General features: G+C 40.2%; 2 protein-coding genes across 9 annotated transcripts in view; one reads left to right on the top strand and one right to left on the bottom strand.

Moving 5' to 3' along the window:
• Positions 1–18,303, bottom strand: part of LOC309889554 (mucosa-associated lymphoid tissue lymphoma translocation protein 1-like) — a 28,462-nt gene extending 10,159 nt beyond the window's left edge. Inside the window, exons 1-11 of one of the 2 annotated variants that reach the window (XM_082782406.1) lie at positions 18,111–18,303; positions 16,725–16,891; positions 13,704–13,825; positions 12,789–12,939; positions 11,693–11,871; positions 11,035–11,131; positions 10,267–10,299; positions 9,859–9,885; positions 8,751–8,783; positions 6,605–6,808; positions 156–333 (exon numbers count right to left, since the gene is read on the bottom strand). In XM_082782406.1, coding sequence (XP_082638532.1) covers positions 156–333; positions 6,605–6,808; positions 8,751–8,783; positions 9,859–9,885; positions 10,267–10,299; positions 11,035–11,131; positions 11,693–11,871; positions 12,789–12,939; positions 13,704–13,825; positions 16,725–16,891; positions 18,111–18,271 — 1,352 coding nt within the window. In that variant the 5' untranslated portion in view covers positions 18,272–18,303. The remainder of the gene's footprint in view (positions 1–155; positions 334–6,604; positions 6,809–8,750; positions 8,784–9,858; positions 9,886–10,266; positions 10,300–11,034; positions 11,132–11,692; positions 11,872–12,788; positions 12,940–13,703; positions 13,826–16,724; positions 16,892–18,110) is intronic. The other variant, XM_082782407.1, reaches the window with a different exon arrangement.
• A 1,764-nt stretch (positions 18,304–20,067) lies between these two features.
• Positions 20,068–21,308, top strand: part of LOC309889386 (alpha-protein kinase 2-like) — a 71,545-nt gene continuing 70,304 nt past the window's right edge. For 6 of the 7 annotated variants that reach the window (XR_014319221.1, XR_014319222.1, XM_082782179.1 and 3 more), the window contains exon 1: positions 20,135–20,342. The gene's annotated coding sequence lies outside the window, so the exon portion shown is untranslated. Of the gene's footprint in view, positions 20,343–21,308 lie in introns of all 7 variants that reach the window. The other variant, XM_082782178.1, reaches the window with a different exon arrangement.

Genomic DNA, 21,308 nt, shown 5'->3' on the forward strand with positions numbered 1-21,308 from the left:
TTTAATCTCTTACTGCAGTGAATAAACTGAACTTCACAGCTGGTTCCTGGAACTACTATCATTATACTCTCTCCCCCTCTATCACAAACCAGAAACACCCCTCAAACATTTAACAACACTTCTCAGTATTCATGAACTATTAGATTAAATTATACCTTTTCCGACACATATCCAACAGGAATACGTTGAGCCCCGTCTCTTTTTCCTGCATTAATTTGAGGATGTTTTGTACACACAGACAGTTCGCGGATCGGTAGGGATTTGGAGCATCAATAGGAACCATGAAACTGTTTCCATAGTTTTCGTAGCCATGGCCAGCATAGTACAACAAACCTGAGAGATCAAACAGATTTAACTGAAAACACAGCTCAAGAGTACACTGCAACATTCCCATCAATTTTAACATGTTAAAAAATTTCATGCGCACTACGCATCTGAGGGAGATTAAGATCCTTCAAGATACTCCAAGTAGGTTTTTTGGTATCACTATGCCTTTGTTAAAACAGGAAGGAAGAGGAGGAGATAAAAAAAAAAAAGTAACATAAATTTCACAATGTGCAGAGAAGTTAAAAAAACAAAAAAAAACAAAAAAAAACAATTTTCAACTCATGAAACAGAATCAATTCGATACTTATATCAATCACACAAATAAAGATAGCTAAATACTCTTGAAGTGTTTTAAGTAGAGTTATGACCTCTAACAGAAATAATCTGTTATCTACTATATATAACTCTCAGACATAAGCAAGGAACCGTGCCAACTGTAAAACAGCTTCTCCACATGTGCAACTACAAAGCTTTGTGTAGCTAAGAGTCAGTGCAGATTTTACAGACAGAAAAGATAACCCTGAACAGTTTGGTTGGACTTTTTTTTTTTGTAGAGGAAAAACTGCCACCTTTAGAACTATTCTCTTTTCTTTTTAAGCTTACTATTATCATTGGCAATTCTTAAAATTAGTTTAACAAGAAAGAAAGAAAGAAATATATGTTTTACACTATGACAGCTTTTTTTTTTTTAATTTTTATAGGGAAAAAAGTATTACTCCATGGTTATACTTGATAGGATTCCAGAGCACATTTGTATTACCAAATTACCAGCAACTCATTTTTATTTGATGACATTTATATCTTTTCACAGTTGCATGAACCCATAACTCCTGCTATACAAAGAAATGATTTCCTAGACACAGCAAATTATCCTCCAATCATCTTCATGTGTCAATACATAAGGCTACAGTAGTTTTGAAGATTTAAAAGTCTTCAAAAAGCACAGATTTAAAGATTTAAAAATCTTCAAGATTTAAAAGATTTAAAAATCTTCAAAAAGCACACAACAATTTTATATAAAGAAAATAAATCATGTAATTAAAAAAGCTTTTTGTAATTCTGAAACGGGAACTACAATCTATAAGTTAAATTTAATCCATATATGAATTAAAACATGAAACATTAAGGTCACATCAGTTTGCAGTAAAATTAGGCTATCTTGGAATTAATGACTTCTGCCAAAACATGCCAGAAGCTTGTATTGTCCAATGAAATTTTCCTGTTTCCAGTGCTGTTTTTGTTTATCAACAAGTTTCATTTTTTAAGAGAAGTTTTTATTTATCTATACAAAGCAGTCCATGGGTCAGATATTCAATTAGTACATAGCACTGCAATTAAATCAAAGTCAGCACAGACACGACAATTTATGCTAACTGTAGACATGGTCTTGTTATGCCTTTATTCTTACTAAAAGCAGCTCTGAAATTTGTATCACAATAGAACTTGAATATTTACTAAAAACAAGCCTCACCTTAACATACTAAAAGATCAATATTCAAGTCAGCTTGCGTAGGTAGACATGCTACATGCTCTCCCTTTTCATTACCGATAGCTACAGCAACTGAAAATACTTCTCTTGCACAGCCCTGCCCGTCCTGTAAAGGAATACCAAGATACAACTATATCCCTTCAAACTAAGCCTTGCGTTTTCTTTTACTTGTAAGCTCTCAAGTCATTAGCACCTATGCCAAGACCTTGCTAACCGCTCCATTCAATCAGCAGTGCTCAATTTCTTTTTATGGGAAACTTGCATAGTCAAGATAAGCAGCAAGCAAGTGCATACAAGGTAAACTCCAGGACTTAAGGCTTCACTTCAAGAGCTTAATGGCTATTCACCTGCCAGCATCTTGGAAAATGACCTTTTAATTAACTCAAACTGTTATAAATGTCTAAAGGGCACAGAATTTTAAATGTGTCATTAAAACATTAGTTTCAAACAAGTTAAAAATGAAGTGCCACCATCAGTGATCTCGTGTCACACCTTAAGTGAAAGGGACTCCTATATTTCTTTTCCACAGAGTTTGGATCTGGACCTAAATTGAGGATATATTTGAGATCATATATCTGAGTATGTGTTAGGTAAGTAATTGGACTGACTGAAGGAAACTAGTGTCTTAAATTTAAAAACATATCAGTTTATCTTCAGTTTTTGCAAGGTTTACTATGTTAAATCAAGAAAAAAAAAGCAGAAAAAACACAAAGCTAACATCTTTGAAATACTTCCATTTGTTTTTCAAGCCCAAATTAATCAGTTGGGGCTATGTTAAAACAGAACATTTACTTATGTTCCCATTGCCTCCTCATTGGATTGTTTTGCTTCCTAACAATGAAGTTAATAACTTGCTTTCTTTAATTAAAAAATCAGTTAGAAAGGAACAGCGGATATGGACTAGTGGAATATATTATACATAAAGCAATAAATCCCAACAGTACCATTCCCCACAGCTAAAAGTTACCTTTTTCCAACATGTCCCACAGATTACGTTCAATGAGGGCAAATCAAAGTCTGCTGTGAGATGGCTTCCTGACAACAGGACTTGCCATCCCTTTGAATGCAGACGGTAAGTAACAATATTCACATGCACCCGTCCATCCGAAACAAGGAAATAATTGCTAAAGGACTATGGAAACCCAGCAGCAGATCTGCCCAACTCAATCGATGGCACGTGGACCTGGCTCACTCACGGCAGTGGCCAAGACACCTGCACCATACAGCACCAACCCAGTCACCGCTCTAGCTGGTGACCTCCAGCTTTCCTCAGCTTTTTGCCTGCTGCCAGTGGAGTTTGCGCTGCAGCAGTCACAGCTCCATTCTCACAGGGCCCTACGCTAAGAATACCATGTTGTCTTTACAATACCAGAGAGAGAAAAAAATTGATGCCAACTTGAAGTTTTTACTCCATGTGACTGCAAGCACCCTGAGGGCTGTTTCCTTCATGTCAGATCAGCAAGGCTCCTGTAGCACACTCTGAATGGCAGCTGCAAATAAGCACCCGTCAGCCAGCAAAAAAGCTCGGGAGCAAAGACAAGCATCCAGAGCTACAAAATACCTGGATAACGCACCACAGATTCATGCCATTTCCATTCTCAGCTTTGGGACAGCTGTCCTCAACACCATTTGTGCAGGAGGATTTTTTGTTGTTACAGAGCACTCGGAACACGAAGTCAAGCAAGCAGAAGTGTCTTGACCTTCATCCTACCGAAACAAACTGAATATAGAGGTGCATGCTGTCTTTTTACAGTAGAAAAAGTATTGGAAAGGGCAGGAACCTGATATATCAGAGCCTTTTCCCAATGAATAGGAATATTTCAGAAATAACTATGTTTCTTATTTATTTATTTATTTATTTTTCCCTTGAGTGGATAACTGTAGCGTGTTGTTTTTTTTCCTAAGTACCTTCAACAGTTAATCTGTCGAGCTCAAGATCAGAAATAAACCTCTGCATACCCAGAGTAAGCAAACATGTTTGGAGGGCCTCATTAGACACTTTGGCACAACAATTTTAAGTAGGCTCAAGTTCCTCACAGACGTCAGCGTCTAAGTGATATCAGCAGCTTTTTTTTTTTTTTTTTTTTTTTTTAAAAAGAAAAAAGCCTAACTATTTTTAGTCTTTAAAATATATAGGTTCATGCTTTTCTCCTTCGTAGGATAGAATACTAATTGCACATTACATTTAATACAACATGAACTAAGACATTAGAGGAGACCATCATCATCATGTTGTTTACTAGCCTTGCTCTTAAGGAACAATATCTGAAATGCCAGTTTCCTGGCAGTAAGCAGCAATTACCCAATGTCATACTAGGCATCACGAGTATGTGTAACAAGGACTGATCAGGAGTATCTGCTATGCTTCTGTTTGGAGCTATGCCCACTAAAAATGCAATAAATCATCATCTATTTGTGCCCTGACAGCATCTTTTATATGCTTTAAGACATTAGTAGACACTATCCAGAAAGAACAAAGCGATCACGACATAGTTATTGTCAAACACTACTGAAAGAACACTCTGCTTTTCTTTCAGAAATATCAACTTGCTGGGAAAATATAACTGCCAAAACATGGCTTATAAGAGCTTTCATATGTTGCTGGTGAGAAACTTGTTAATGCCTTTCAGTACTTTATTTTCTAAATTCTTGTCAACAATTACAGAAGAAAAAAAAATAGAAGGTGCAAGAATCTAAAAGCTCACTCAAATGCATGAGCCCATCTATCCCCCAGGGTACAAAACCAAAAACAGCTACCAGAAAGTCTACTAAACTTTACTGCCATAATTAGTTCCCATATCATACGAGTTTTGGCTCTGATGTAAATGCCCAAATGTCAGATCATCCAGTTCTGCACAGAGCATCAGGTAACACACCATTTAAAAAGTCATACTAAGAAATAACTTGACCTTGTGTTACAAAAAATAATTGAACAATGTTTTCTTGACTGGATATTACTATAAAAATTCTGCAATTTAAACAGTACAATTGGATGAGCTTTCTGATCTCTGTTCTAAAGGATTTCTACAGTTATTTATGCAAACAGCATTTAGAAAAAATGACAAAGATGGGGGCATTCAGCAGCATGCTTCTCAGAGCCCACCAAAACAATTTTTTTTTTTTTCCCCAATTCAAGTTGTGTCATTCTAGGCCTTTTCCACCTAAGGCATCAAGGTTTTTTGCTGAGTGGATCAATTCCATCATGTCCCAGCCAGCACAGCCACTGGTTCCAACCTTGTGCTTTCTCTCTCAAAGCTTATTCATAAATTCTTTGTCTTGCCTAATCATCTAAGAATCAGTGCATACCAGCACAACATGTATCAGACTTGATTGGTTAGTCTTCATCCAAGAAGAAGGCAACTGCTATGCAATATGTAGAGGACAGCTTAAAATTCTTATTAATATTATGTTACAGGTATCTGATAAATAAATGTGACTCCAATTAACAAGAACATAGGGGAAAAAAAAAGAGATGTGTTAAACACACACCTTTCAGTATGCTTAATTTTTACTCCTGTAACTTAAACCAGTATTGGTAAGATGTTGCAGAACAATTATTAAAGTGATGGTGCAATTTAGAGGGCTGTTGCCTGGTTAAGCAATGTAACTGCGTATTAAGTTTCCCACATAATGTGCACAGAGAACACTCTGCATTCAGACTGTCCACAAAGATGTGAAATAATAGCTGTATCTGAGTTTGGAGTAGAAATACAGCTTTGGAGAACTTTTTCACTCCCTCTTTAAGACTTTATGAAAAACTCTGTGCTTGCCAGGCCAGTATCATGACAATTGAAAGAAACCTGCAATCCAAAAAATAAGGATTTCTACTTAACCTGAAAACTTGGCAGAAAGAGAACAAAACATGATTTCCCCCCCGACTCCCAACACACCTGGTATCAGAGTGCAGCTTACTGTCTGTCAAGGCAGAGAAAAGCACACCTCTTCCTCTGTTCTTTAAAGATCTGGTGAGCAAGGACTAAGAGAGCACAGCATCCCCTCCCAAAGAGCTCCAGAAGGATGGAAGTCCAGAAGTAAAGAGCAGTCTGTAGACAGCCAGTAGAAAGACAGAGGATGAACAGAAAGGTCCCAGTCCCATGAACAAGCTCAGAACATACTGCATGCTGTACTTCTGGCTGTTCCCCACTTTCTCAGCAGAAATGCAAACTAGGAGCCTGAACACACCAAGGGGCTGGTCAACCTTAACCAAAACAGCAACTTGTAGGCACAGGAAAGGGGGAAGGAGGACAGAGAAGGTGTTTAAGAAGAAGGTATTTAAAAGATCTCTTAAGACCAGCACAGACTGCTGTTCAAGACTACACGTAGTCTTGCATACTGCAGTTACACATTTTTGACTACTCTGTTACGAGCTCTTAGCTGTAACACAATAATACAGAAGACACAACACTTGCTCTTGCTTGTAAGATTAGCAGAAATGCGCATTTTCTGCAGAGTACATTGTCAAACACACTACACAGATGCAGCAGCTGTTGGCAGACAAACACACTGATAGTATCGAACACAGAAGTACACTGCAGTTTTAGGTGTGGTTAAAGAAAAAAGTGCAAAGATTTTATCTGTTCCAATAATAAAGTAACAGTAATGTTTTTAAACTAAAGTCTAAGGATGCTGGTGGGTGTGTTTAACTTTTCCCACTCCACATACATACTATTTGCAATGAAGTTTGTTTTATTGTCACATACAGGGAACTGGCAGAGGTAGATACAAGATGTTTGTGTGTTTCACGTCATGAAACTGGCCTACTTCAGAAGGGATCCCACTTGTTCTTACCATATACTCCTCTGTCGAGGAGAAGCAAAAATTCATCCACAGCATTTCGCATCTCAGACTCAGTAAGATCCAGCAAAGAAACAACTTTGAAATCCATCTGTCTTAGCAAGTTGGTCAATTCATAGACATCCACCATTGGAGCCTTGAGTCGGGGGTGATTCCAGTAGTTCATATTTCCAATTAAGAGAGCTACTTTGTCTGTTGCTGCAAAGACAAAGGGAAAACAAAACAGCAGCACATTTGTTGTATTCCCTAGATTCAGTACCTTAAATTTAATTTATATCAAAGCAACAATAGTATCCAACCTCACTTCAGGCACAATACTTGCAAGTCATTCTGTATCAGCTATACAGCTAACTCAATTCTCATTCAAAGAACAAAGAAACATTTCAGCATGTTCTGACAGTCAACATATCTGAACTGTGAGGCATTTAAGACTGGATAATTTACCAAGAAGTGAGTCACTAAGGCTATATGTCATTTAACTTTTCCTGAAAGCACAATTACTGAATTCCTCCATACAGAAAGAAATTTAATAAACATGGAAATTCTTACGCTAAGTTGCTAAAGGTATGGCCGGTTATATTCCACCTCTCCCACCCCTCAGGCCAGCATTATGACAACTGAAAGGAACCTGCAGATTCACAAAATCTTGTGCTTCTTAAAAATAAAACAAAGCAAACAAAAAACCACCACACACAAAAGACCACTTTCATATCTCCAATTCCTACATTCACATCTTGCTAAAACATAGTATGTTTGAAGTAGAAGCTTTTACTTAAATAACAGAAAACTTTATTTAGGTCAGAAGTAAAAAGTCATTTTTTTCTGTTTGTTAAGGTTTCTTTGGTTGCTAAACAAAAGGTCCCTTTTCTTCGGGCCTCTTCTTCTGTTGCTGTAGTTAAAAACTGAGAGAAGATGAATTTACAAAACTGGGAGGGAAGTCTAACAACGTTCTTATATCCTGAGATATATTCATGCTGATTTTAACACAGCCAGAAGTATTTCTGTCCCGAGGAAACAGAGCAGCTATGAAACAAAAGAAAAAATAATCTACATTGACAGAAGTGCTTCAGAGACAGGTAGTCTCATTTTTATCCAAAAATTTTACACCAAGGTACAGAAAGGCATTTATTCAAAGTAAGGCACTTCTCCTCTGGTTTATTTGTTACTTCTCCTCTCCAACAGGAATTTTTGTCCTACTGCTCTGGTTGCAAATAGGATCATATGACTGCCCCAAATCTGCTTCAGAGCCTGTAACCCCACTAACCAGGAGACAGCCTTTGTCCATAGCCTCAGCATCTAACATTTCAATTCCTTTAGCAAGATTCCCAACTTGCTTTTAACATTCTTACAGCTGAAAAACCTTCAAGGTCTTGAACAGCATGGACTATTTTAATGGCAGAGAAAGATGTATAGTGACAGTAGAAGACTGATGTTGAAAAATACTTTTAAAAGTGTGAGTTTGCTATACAATTTAGAAAAGATGAGCCAGAACTGCACTTACACTCCCCCTCATGCTGATGAGCCTGAGAGAAGTAAGATTTTGACATAGTCTGGCAACCCTTCCACCTGGTTTGGCACTGACAAAGTCAACTCGCCTGACCACAGTCAAATCTATGATGCAATGTGAAGAATGTGATTAAAAAAAAACCCACCAAATGTTCTTCAAAACACCTATCCTTACCCATCTACCTCAACAAGCTGCAGCTCAGGATCAATGCCTCCACGCACTGTGCACAGCTGAAGCTGAGTTTGCAGGCACAACATACTCTCTTAGCAGACAACACCAATCCCTTTACTCACCTCACCCTAATGCCATGATCTCCAACCACAGAAGTATTCAAAATAATGGTGTAACACACTTGTTAAGGTCACAGCCAGAGGAATTTATAACCGTAAACTGAAACAGGCGAGAAGTCATAGACACTCCACCAAGTCACTAAAAATCTGGTGCCTTCATCACAGCTTACTACTTAAAGGGCAACCAAACATTATAAAGGGCTATAGAAATGCAGGCGTCTTCCTCCCTGCAGCTATTTCACAAGTTATTTCATAAGCAATGACAGAAGAAGCAAAATTCAGAAGCAACATTACCTCCTAGATAAGAAATAAAAGCGTTCATTACAACCACAAAACTACTTACCAAAAGGTCTGTCATTTGATTGTTCTTGTAGGTCTGCAAGAAATCAATTACAAGAACAGATCATCATTAAGTACAATCATAGTTGTCAGCAACAGAAAATGAAGTGCATGTTCCATAAAGCAACAGTCTACTAGGAAGGCTTTAATAACTTAATTTCTTCACTGGTTTTAAGAAAATAAAAATGCTTTTTTGTTGCTGTTATTTACCTGATTTCTTTGACCTATAGCAAACATACCTCAGTAGGATATGAATAGCTAGTCCTATTTATTAAGAAATGTTAGAAACTTGTGGTATTATTTTAAATTTTACAAACTGTATGTCAGCATTTTCAGTAATGTCTGAGAGTTCATATTCTCCAAATGAAATGCAGATATGTAAGATGGAGATAGCAGCAGAGATGACAATTGAATATGTGCAAAATCTTTTATTTCGTACTTCACAGAGGAATGGTAAAGGCAATGCCCTGCAAAGCCTAACTCTGGATAGCATGTCACAACAACACTACTGAACTATCTTTCAGTGACTAAGCCTTAGCAGAAGTAAACATATCTTTGATGTCTAACCCAGGAAATTATGACTTGTGTGATTTGATATTTTAGGAACCCTATCAGAGATAATCCCTGATAGGGTATTATTTCAGAATTTGTTTCTATAATAAATATCAAACAGGCTTCAAGTCACATGAGCTCACTCCAACATTGAGTTGGTCTATTTCATAAATCCATCTGTCATTGGTGACAGCCAGACATCTTATACTTCATTCACTGTAATCATCTGAAAAAGCAGCAACATAGTAAAACTTACAGCCCAACAAAGCCACGGACAAGAAAACAAAACACAATTTCTTCTGTATTTACATAAGTATGTATGCAGTATAAAAGAGCAGCTTTGTGTGATTTTGAAAAGCAACTCTATGGTTCATTGCTTATCTACAAGTTTGTTTATTGGGACCAGAAAGTGGTACTGCCCCTACCTGTCACTAATAAATCCCCAGTTATAAAACACATCCAAATAATGTAAACTAAATATTGTAACTGAGCTAGGCTTCAGTGAATTGTAACATGAAATGAAGATGTGAAATTAAAGCTTTTCAAAACATAACACTTACCTGTTTTTTGAAGATCACTTAGATCTTCTGTGAAGAAATGCACCAATTCATAGTTTAAACAAGATGCAAAAATACATATGCTATTAATATATATAATTAATATATCTATATCTCTCAACATCTTTTGTGTTTTAAAAGAAATTATAAGTGCAGGGCACAAAAACAGTACAAAAATGAATATTGCAAAAGAAATCTTGCTTTCCCTCCTCCCCTACCCCCCCAAGCTTTAGATCATGCTATCAAGGCAAAGAGAGAAGCACGTGCAGAAGAAACGTTACATCACACATCAGTGTTTTAAAGCACACTGAAGCTCTTAACCCACATATGCTTTTCAGCAATGCACTTAGTAATAAATCATCCCAATAATTAATCTTTAAAAATTGATTGACAACTAAAGAGTTACTTTACCTTCTGTGCACTCCACTGCCATAGATTTCCTTCCTTGTGTTTTAAGCGGGGGGAAATTGGAAGACAATTGCTCTCAGTTATGAGAGTTAGCACATAAAATGGAAGAAAAAAGTCACTTCCAAGCTTCTCTGTAATCTGGCTCATTTTACAGCAGTATAAATCTTTCAGCACTGACTGTGATACTGTACAGTAATTATTACTAAAATTCAGCAGTACTAGAATGTTCTTAGGATAGGAAAGAACTTTTCATATGAATTATGCAATAGTAGTCCCAGATAAATATAGAAGCTATATAAACAGATCTTCTCTTCTTTAGTTTACTGCAAATACATGTACATGCCCTAAACAGTGTTATATCCATTTATTTCACTTATAATCTCACCTGCCCCAATTGCTAAAGAGCTCAGTGTAACACAGTTCAAATCACTAACAAGATGTTAATGAAATCAAGGTTTAAATTGTTGTCAGAAACAAAAATATAAAGAAAACAGCTCACCATCTGTTGTCAAGCTACATTCATACTAGCAATGCCAAAAAGCGGTAGCATTTCTATGCTAGCTACCTTAAAAACCCAAAGCACTTTATAACTTACAGAACTGTAAAACTGCCTCTGCTGTCAGCAAGCAACACTATTTTAACAAAGGGATGCACTAAAAATATAGAAGATTATGTGCTTGGCTTAATACTAGAAGTCTGAAAAGCAAATTCTGGTGATAGAGAAGAAATTGGTAAATCAACTGACCTCTATCAAACTGAAAAACTCCTTACCTACAACAACTTCTATCTTCTTGCTGTCTTGGTCTTCCTGGTCATTGAACACGTGACACCAATATGTTCCCCCATGTTCCATGTCCACACAAGTTACCTATGTGAGCACAATCATAGTCATCCTGCCAGGCCCCAGGCCCCCAGATAAAACAGTAAAAATTAAAAGCAAAACCTAACCAAATCCGCAATTTTCTGATACCCTCATTCTACAGAAAGCTGAACAGCATACATTCTAGAAATGCTTTCAAGAATTGAAGAAAGACTGCAAATCCACCTAACAGGCCTGAGATACTTTAAGCATTAAATGTAGCAGCTCTTACAAATCACAGAGCTTTGCAGTCTGGGATAGAAATACAAGCTTTCACTTTTACTGGTACTTCATCTTTGTTATGTAAATAAACCTCTCTAACTCAAAATACACTGTAGCTGTCCACCCCATGACCACCACCTGAAACACCTTGAGGATTACAATTCTGCACCCTGGAGCCTCAGAGCTATATTGGCATTTGAGTAACAAAACAGGATAGCTACTTAGAAACTGTATTTGCATAAAAGGTTATCAAGGCTATGAAGAAGTTATTTTCTTCAAGGAAGCTTTATATGATAAGCTAAAGGTGATTACATATTAACCCCCCAAGAGCACTCTGCAGTAACTTACCATGTAGACATTTTTGCTCCCATTTGCCAAGGGAAATCCATTTCTGAACCACTGATATTGAGGAATTGGGTTTCCAACAGCTCTGCATTCTAATACCAAAGCATCTCCCACTGTCAAGTTTTGTGGCTGAGGCTGAATACAAATGCATATCTTCTTTTCAGGCAAACTAATTAAGCTCCCTTCAAAAAACAAAGGAAACAATGACAGGAAAGAAACTTTTCCATCTGTCAGTGTGCTTGTCTTGTTTACTTGTAGTGCAGTTAACCCCTCACTCCATTTCCACAGAATCTAGGTTTGCTTACGTGTCCAGGCTTTAAGCATACAAGTGCTATGAGCTTCTGTATAAGGTAGGACTTTTTTCTAGTGGCCAGGAAAGCACTGAAACTCATTAGGTTCTTCTTTACCCAGTATCTTTATTCTCAGACTGGCAGCAAACAGATAGGCAGTGGACAAAAATTCCTGATTATCAGACTAGAACCCATAGGACAAACATGCATAAAGGACTGCGTGTGTAAACACACTAACAGGTTACAGGGCTCAGGTTAAAAAAAAATAAAAAAAAATTGATTTTTCTGGTACAAGAATCCTTTAGGAATTCAAAGGATTCCAAGACACTGTTTTCCATCTATTCTTATCCGCTATTCATAAAATCATAGAATGGCTTGGGTTGGAAGGGGCCTTAAAGTTCACACAGTTCCAACACCCCTGCCATTTCTTCCTAATGTCTAATCTAAATCTATCCTCTATTAGTTTAAGACCATTCCCATTTATCCTAACATTATCTACCCAGTAGAGTCCCTCTCTCTCCTTTTTATAAGACTCCTCGAAAGGACCCTATTGTGGAACTTTGTTTCTCTTCTGCTTTTATAGCCAGTACAAGAGCACAATAATTGAGTATCACCCTTTTAATCATCCTTCTCTCATGTCTGTGCAAGACAGTGACGGGGACCTGAGTTTCTCTAACAAGCAGGAAGACAGACTTTCAGAAGACCATATTCGTCCAATAAATGCTCACTCGAACGCAAAAAAAAAGACTTCAGCTTCAAGGTACAATCCACACAGAGATGTCCCGCTATAAAAAGCTTCTGCCACTCACTGTGAGATGCACCCTGGAGATCGCAAACTTCCAGTCGTGCCCACTGACTGAACGCAAATGAAGATTCACTGTTCACTCGACAGATGTAGAAGCCAGCATCGTTTACTTTCACTGGATTCAAAACCAGTTCTGGAGAATTACCATAGGGAACCTGAATCACACACGAACCAAGAAATACTTTGATTTAGTTTGATTTAAGCTAAACTAGGATCAAACATTAGAATATTTATTCATCAACTCCTCAGTATTAGAATATTTATTAACAGCAGCCTCAACTTCCGTACTTGCTTAAAAATTTTGAATGAGAAAATCTTGCTCTACACGCTTGGTAGCTTAGAGAGGGACTTTCTTCTAGGCATTATTCATGTGCGCCTATTTAAGAGGATTCTGAGCTTTTAAGCTGGTTAAATAACCCTTCCTGATATTATTTATTTTCTAGGAAGATAATCAGGACAAGAAATATGGGCATTACTGCTTCCGTTCACACTCCAGAGATACTGGCTCACATACACTCTGGTATTTTACCCAAGTCTGTGACACACTTGTGTTCAGGCCTTCAATTCCTCAGTCTTTGGAACCAGTTTCCATCTGTCTAAAGCCAATGGTGACTGACATTTATTCCACTGCAGCAGTTTCTCCTCAGGGTGTGAAATTTCTTGGTCGGGTCGTTATAGCATTTATTCAACTTTTATTTTTATTAGTAGGTGAAGCAAGCATCTCCCCTTATAATTAAGGGTAACAGCCTTCAAAAAATTTTGGAGAGAAATTCCCATCTAACACCAGGAATACCATAAGCTAGTTTATGTAGTCATTACCTATTCTTTTCACCAATTTTATATACATACATGTGTGTGTGTGTATATATATATATATATATATATATATATATTTTATTTTATTTTTTTCCCCCATTACCTCTTTTTCCTGTTTGAACCACTGGTAATGTACAAACGGGTGTCCTGTTGCCCAGCAACACAGCTTGACAATCTGGCCAGAGAGCACTGCTTGAGAGTCTGGCTGTATAACAATCTTTATACCTTTAAAAAAGAATTTAGACATAGAAAAGTGATTAAGAAATACAACTCAACCATTTAAATTTGTGCTTAAATTATCTTCCAAGCAAAGAAAGTTTCTGTCATTAATTATACTTGAAAGTAATCTATTTTTACTGTGTGAAATGAAACAGTTTCATTTAGTTAATTCTAAGACATTCAAAATTGTCTTCCATTTCACAAAATCCACACTCAAATCAACCAGCACTCTATGGAATTTTATTAAAGATTTACAGGAGATGACTGATGTTTTAATTTCTGGAAACTTCCATCATCTCTTGCTCTCTACTCACTATAGCAAACAGTACTTCCAATGGCATCACGGTTTCCTTCTGGGAGGAGTATTCCCACAATACACCTTATGGAGTTTGCTCACACCAAATGATTTCTTTGAGTTGTTAAACTTCAGATATGAGACAAGGCACAGCCTGAGGGAGCGTTCAAAATAGTAAAACCTTGTTTAACTACAACATACTGAGTTTTTCAGGTATTGCTCATGCAACTTAATAGCCAACGTTAGTTTCTTTAATGGCTTTTGCTCCTGTAGAGCACAGGGCTGGGGCTTTCTTTTTACTAGGCTGCAAGGTAAAATTTTCCACTTCAGATTTTAACTGCCAGGAAATAGTGTGAGTGAAATTCTGACACCAGTCTGATACGATCCAGTTGTTTTCTTAACCTAGACCATTCCAGAGATCTAATTACAGTACAACCCCCAAAGCAGATCCACTGTTACAACCAAGGTCATGGGAAGAAAAGGGGGGAAAAAAAAGTTATTTGCAGAACAGAAAGTTTAACCTCAAGGTGCTGACAAAGAATATACACACCTCTGGCCAAGTACAGAAACAGCGAACGGCACAGAGGCACTTCATTACCTTTTCATTATTCTCTGAAATTAACAATCAGATACAAAATAGGTATTCATATTTAATATTTCATTTTTATTAGAGTCAGTCTATTTCCTTGTATTGGAAGAAAGTAGGTTCCTTATTACTATTTAAAAGGAACACACTTTGCAGAAGCTGAAAGCGCAGTTTGGTACAGAAGCAGCATCCCAGACTGGGGGGGAGAATAATTTTAGAGAGTAATGTAAACTAAACAGAAGCTGCAAGCAAAAATAGCTGCAAAGAGATTGCAAACATCCCAGTACAAGGCTCAAGATTATAATTTGCTCCAAGCCTTCTTACTACACTCTATCAGGAGTTTTCTTTTTGTCTGCTTCCCCTCCCAACTCCCCACTTGCGTTCAATAGCTTAGTCACACATGGGGACTTTTTCCTAACAGAGAATGCTTGAGGAAAGAAACTGTAATGATTTGATCAACAGGCTGAAACTTGAGCAGAAACACATGTGGTTAGACCGAAACAGAGATTCTGTGTCATATGGAAATCACAGGGTCTTTGTCTAGCAGGGAAGCAGGCTATGTTAGCTTCCTCCATACAGAATCTTATTCTAAAATAGTTGAGTGCACAGGGGTCTACTCCAAACTAGCTACAGGACTTGAAAGCTCCTTGTCTATCTTTCCATAAAACATTTTCCCTCTAGAGCTTAGCTCCAGAGATGGATACTTCAGTTTTTCATTTAATACTTCCTCTGCTGTTTTTCTGAGTTAAAGGAAGCATATTAAGTCGTTCACAATCACCTAATATTAAACAATATTATCACAATCACCTCATATTAAACAAGACAAGTAGGATGTTTACAATATCAATTTAAAGGGCTTTGCACTTTCCAAAGACTTCCATTTCTATTTTTTTAATCTCTCCTGATTTGCATCACTAACATCTCTTAAGAAAGTAGCTGAGAAAAGCAAGTCATCTGAAAGATCAATATCTTGTACTCCTTAGAGTTGTTACAAACAAGTTCTAAGAAAACTGATTCATAATTTCTTCAGTTTCAGTTATTTTCCTGTCATTCACTCAGCATTATATAGCTACTTCCTGCAAACATTACAGAATTTAATGTGTTAAAAAACAAAACATCTGGCTTAATTTTCTGAATGATTACAAAGATACACCAACATTTCTTTGCTCATTCAATGAACCATGGTGCTCCTAGCAGAGTAAAAATCAGCCGCCTTAACTAGATGAAATGGCTGCAAAGCATTGCTACTACTAGTTAACCTGAAAAATTCCACTGTTGTCTTAATAGTAGTTCTAAGTCCATTGCTTCAGTTCTCATGCTGTCCAAAGAAAAGAACAACTATCAGTATGGCAAAGAGCTTGCTAGTTTCATTCCCAATCCCCACTTTCATGAGGGGCTTTTGTAACTTCCTAGTAGACTGAATTTTACCACATCCTGAAGGACTATACTTGTACTCTACAAGAAGCACTTGGTCTACATGGTCTTACCCATGCATGCCCTTGCATTGTCCACACTTCTGCAATTTTTGAGAAGCAGCAAACTGAATGCATTAGCAGAAAATAATCTAGTTCGCTGCTAGGTTAGCCTCTCTGCCCAATTAGCTAGTTGGAATGGATCCAATACACAACAGAACTGGTGCTAATTGAACAATTCCCTTTCAATCAGGGTAAGCTATGAACTGAAGTTCTCAAAACCTGTAGCCTAAACAGATGGCTGGCAATGCTACTTGCCTTTCTAACTCAACCACTATAGTTCTATAAGCATCTCCCAAAGCCCCAGTTTAATACAAGTTAGCAGAGCAAATGACAGCACCTGTCACATCGATGCAGCAAAGTCCAAGCTTACAAGACTGCATTAAGCCTGCTTACCTACTTAGCCTACTTTTAATCTCAGAATCATATAAATGATACCAGTTACTAGAATTCAACAACAAAAAAATGTTTTTATTTATTATAGAAAACAAATACTTCAGTGTTTCCAGTGGAAAATGCCTAGTTTCACTGAAAGCACGAACCAGAACTGACCTGAATAGCTGAGGCACTGGAGAGCCTCTGTATGCTCCAGGGCCTGCAGGAACTCCACCAGTTCCACCACAGTGCAACCCCTATCACCCAGCAGCTTCAGGAGACTCCAGCTTGGACTTCCTTCTGGCTCCAGGACTTTGAGGGAACATTGTTCTAAATCGAGAGGGCTACAAAATAATAAGACATGGCTTAGACCTTCTTAATACTCTTTCTCAAAAAGGACCTAGATTACGAAAAATCAGTTTGAGACCAAAACAAACAAATGAGATGGGAAAATCGTAGCTGATCTGGGCTTTTTTGGAGTATTTCCTTCAGGTTTCAGGAGTCCAGAGGTTATATAGCAGCACTTCCACAGACAGAAATTAGTAAGTTGTATGCTGTAAAACAAGAGATGTTTGTACCTAACAATTCTGACCAAACATATTGAGAAATCTTCCATTTTTTTTTATTTTCTAAGTCTCAGCAGAAAAACAAGTACAGCACCTTTCATTTTCATGTGCCTAATTCAGAAGCGGTAAAAACTGAGTCAGACTCTAACTTGAAAGCCCAGGAAGACTTAGATCTGCAGAGTAGCTGTTAAAACAGGCAACCGCGGCAGCTTCGCTGCTGCACACACGGCTACAGCTACAGCTGACAGCTCCAATAAATCTATGGCCAGCTATAAACCTTCCCGCTTTTAAACTTCAGTTTTATGACTTCACGTGCTTTTGTTCTCAGCAGACTGAAACAACACAGATGATAAGGGAATGAGTACTTATGGAAAGGGAACGCAAGTTTATGCATTACCGCTAAAAAGCTTCATCAACGTTTCCTTCATTAAATCCCAGTGCCACACGGACCTGGAGGCAGGACACTTTCCCACTCTCCCTTATCAAGAGCCTCGCTGCATTTCGCTGGGTAACACGGGCACAGAAACGCAGCACCAGGCCTCTCGAGGGCGTCGCGCTGCTGGTCTCGGGGTGTTTCCCCGTAGCAACAAATGACCGCCCCAGGGAAAGGAAACGTCTTCGCAGCGCACCTCCAGCGCTGCGCTCGGGCCGCCTTTCTGTTATTTCCCCCTCCAGGCTCTACCCTCCGCACGAGAGCCACACGAGCAGGAAGCGCCGCGCCGAGCGTGACCCGGGCAGGAAGCGCCGCTCAACGCCCCCAGACAGCGGAGCCGCCCCGCAGGCAGCAGCGGCCGCGCACCTGCGGCGGGGGCGCGGGGCGGGAGGCGCTCGGTGCTGGCTGCTGCCGGGGCTCGGGGCCCGCCGCCCGCCGCCGCCCTGCCCCGGGAGGCTCGCCCAGGCGCCGGGCAGCAGGGCGAGCCCCGCCCGCCTCGCCCCCTCGCCAGCGGCCCCTGCCCCGCGCCCCCGCCCGGCTCCCCGCAGCGGGCAGCGCCCTCACCTCAGGCGGACCCTGCCGCGGCTCCCCGCTCGCTGCGCCAGGTCCCGCCAGCCCTTGCCGGGCGCCGCCCGGTCCAGCAGCTCGCTGAGCCGCCGCAGCACCGGCTCGGCCAGGCGGCTGAGGGGAAGGGAGCCCGGCGGGCTGCGCGGCGGCTCCGACATCGCCCCGCTGCTGCCTCCGCCGGGGCGGTGCTCCCGCCCGGAAGGACGCGCCCAGCGCAGCCGCACGGCCCGGCCCCCGCCGCCGGCGTCCCGGTACCGCCCGGCCCCGTCCCGGTACCGCCTGGCACCGCCCGGTCCCCCGCAGGGGGCCGCCTGCCCCGGGCGCGGTTTGCTGCCGGCGGCCCGAGGGGAGCGGTGGGGCGTTGGCGCCCCGTCGTGAGGCAGAGCGATGCCGCGGCCAAAAAGCACCGCGTGCAGCCGGGAGGGCCGGGGAGCAGCTCCCCTGTGGAGGGAGCGCGGCCGGGCAGGGCGGTGGGGCGAGCCAAAGCGGGGAGCTGGCAGCAGGCAGGAGGCAGCAGGCGTTTGGCCCGGCCGCAGCGCTCCCCGCCTCACGCTCCGTCCCCGGGAGCCGGGGTCCCGGCGGGGGCAGGAGCTGCCGCTGAGGGGAGGCCCCCGAGTCCCTGCTCCAGCGCCGTGAGGCGAGCGCGGGCACGGTGTGAGGTGAATTCGCATCTTCCCGCAGCTACAGGTTGCTCAAAGTGGGCTGAAAGTGTCTTAGAAATTACTCCTACTACCATTTTTAATCAGTGACCGAGCACTCAGGTGTGACCGCCCATACTCTGCAGTGTTTCCCTGCGTAGCTGCAAGCCTGCCCCGATGTCCCTGTGCGCAAACTGGAGGCCGGTGGCTGCAGTAGCGCAATGTGGAGACCAAATCCATCAGCTGTGCATGTAGCTGGTTGTCTCGTGCCCGGCACTAGTCAGAGCTGCACAGAGACACACACCTGCCTGCAGAGCTGCTAACAGCACAGCATCTCCCCTTGGCTTCTGTGGGGTCCAGCACCTCTGAAAAACAAGCCATTTATTTAGACCTGAATTTGCATGGAGTGGCTTCTTCACACACTGTTAATCAAGAATGTATTCCTCCCAAGTTATGTGCGAAACCAATCTTCATGGCAGCATGGGTACAGGTAAGACAGTGCATTTGGCTTCCTGATGACATTCGCGTACCCACAGTTGTGTATGATACCAGGCTGGTGTCTTTCACCCGCCTTGGGCTGTGGACATGCTTGTTGGGACACCCCATGGTGTCAAACAGTCAAATGAGATCACGTTGAAAATGGCTTCAGATCCTGGTCTCTCAGTTCTTTGGGGATTATTTTGGCTATTAAGCTATTGTATGAATCATAGATATCCCTGCTGCTCTGTTTGTTGCTAAACACACTTGTTTTTTTTAGCCTGGGGCCTAGGTCTCCGGAACACTGGGAATCTGAAGTATTTAGCACCTTAGTATCTGATAAGGGGCATTTTAGCTGCACTTTCTGCAAAACAGTCAAGAAAAAAACATGGCACTAAACCGGCTTTTCAGCCTTTTCTGAGCTCCTTGAGCTGAGGGCATTTTGTGTAATTCAGACAAGTTCCTTGTGTGAGAATTGGCTTCTTGGATAGCAGGCAGAGGAATACTTTTTCAGGATTCATTTAGATGTGTGTTTGATTATCATTGCCTTTGAGAAATGCAAATTGTTAGGTGATTTTTTGTGTGTAGTGATTGTTAAAAGTTCACTGTTCACCTTTGGCTTCCTCAGTCTACTTGTTAAGGAGAGTTGCGCAGATTTTTTTTGCATTTTTAACTTCAAGCATGTCAGAAATTCCAACCGTGCCTAGCAAAGCAGTTAAGCACACTAAAGCATGTGCTTTAAAAGTGAGCCCAGTGCCTTATTATGAAAACCTAAGGCCAACACTTCCTCTCTCTTAAGGCCACGAGGAAATGCCCGTGGACTTCTATGGAAGTAGGATCTACCCTCTCATCACTGCCAGCTCTCTCACTCTCGCCCTCTCTGGCTGAGGTTTTCCTAGGAAGAGCCATCTGCTGCGTGTAATGAAATAGTCTCTCTTGGAAGACAAACTGCTGTGATCAGACTCACTATACTAAGGTCACACTAGCAAAACAACACTGAAGAGCTTCTCAGCTTTGAAGCAAAATGCATAAACTAAATGTCTTCTCTCTTGTAATGCAGAGTCAAACCGCAGGCCTGGTCCACAACTAGAACTTAAAGAGTGAGCACAGAAGGGTAAGTGCACATGTTTATGGTTTGAGAGGTCAAATTGTTTACAGTTTTAAAATGACTCGGCTACTTATTTCTCCTATGTTCAAATAGGAAAAGAAATATTGTAGAAAATAGAAAAGTGATCGTTAAAGATAAATAAATGAAGAAGAGCCAGTTACTTTATTCTTAGTGTATGACATGAATATAGTGATTTATACTGTTTATGTAACAGTATCATTTGTTATTTGCTTATTGTAAAGCAACTCTTGATAGATTCTAGATATTTAGATTCTGCTAAATATTTCTGAAATTACAGTCTGGTAATATCCACTGAGTTTGAGCAAGACAAACAAAATCGCAAAAGCCGCACAAAAGCGAACTTTATTCTGTAAGGAATGTGTAAATGACACTAGGTGTCCTGAAATATACATTTGATTCTTTCCAAAGGTTTATTACATGGCCTAGTACTCCTGAGTTTAAAATTTCCTCCGTTTGTCCAAAAAATCTGGTCACTTACTAGCATGATAGATGGTTATTGGTCACGAATTGCTCATGCGACACTGTCAGATGCTTGACAAATGTTAAAAATAGATTAAGACAGATCAGTGTTAAGAGTTGTGCTGTGATTGCTTATTTTAATTAGTCTATATTAAGCTCTTCGTTAGAGATACGCAGAACGGTCACTTACTCTTCTTAGGTTTAGCCAATGGATTATACATGTAGCTGTGGCGTTTCCTTTATACTGTGTTGCTGTTTACGATAGGTAGTGCACTAGTAGTGCACTGGTGTAAGAAATTTTCAAATCACCTCCTATGTGAGAAGTTTAAGAAGCACGGCATGTTTGCCAAGGTCACATTTTCCAGATATCTGCTTTTTGCACAGCCCAAACTTCACTGCTGTTTTCTTATCCAAACCTTGTTAATGCAACAGATATACAATAATTGGATTAGATAATACAGTGTTTTGCTGGTTTGGTTTCTGACATTATAG

This window comes from Aythya marila, assembly GCF_965140915.1.
Source record: "Aythya marila genome assembly, chromosome: W".
Lineage (NCBI taxonomy): Eukaryota > Metazoa > Chordata > Aves > Anseriformes > Anatidae > Aythya > Aythya marila.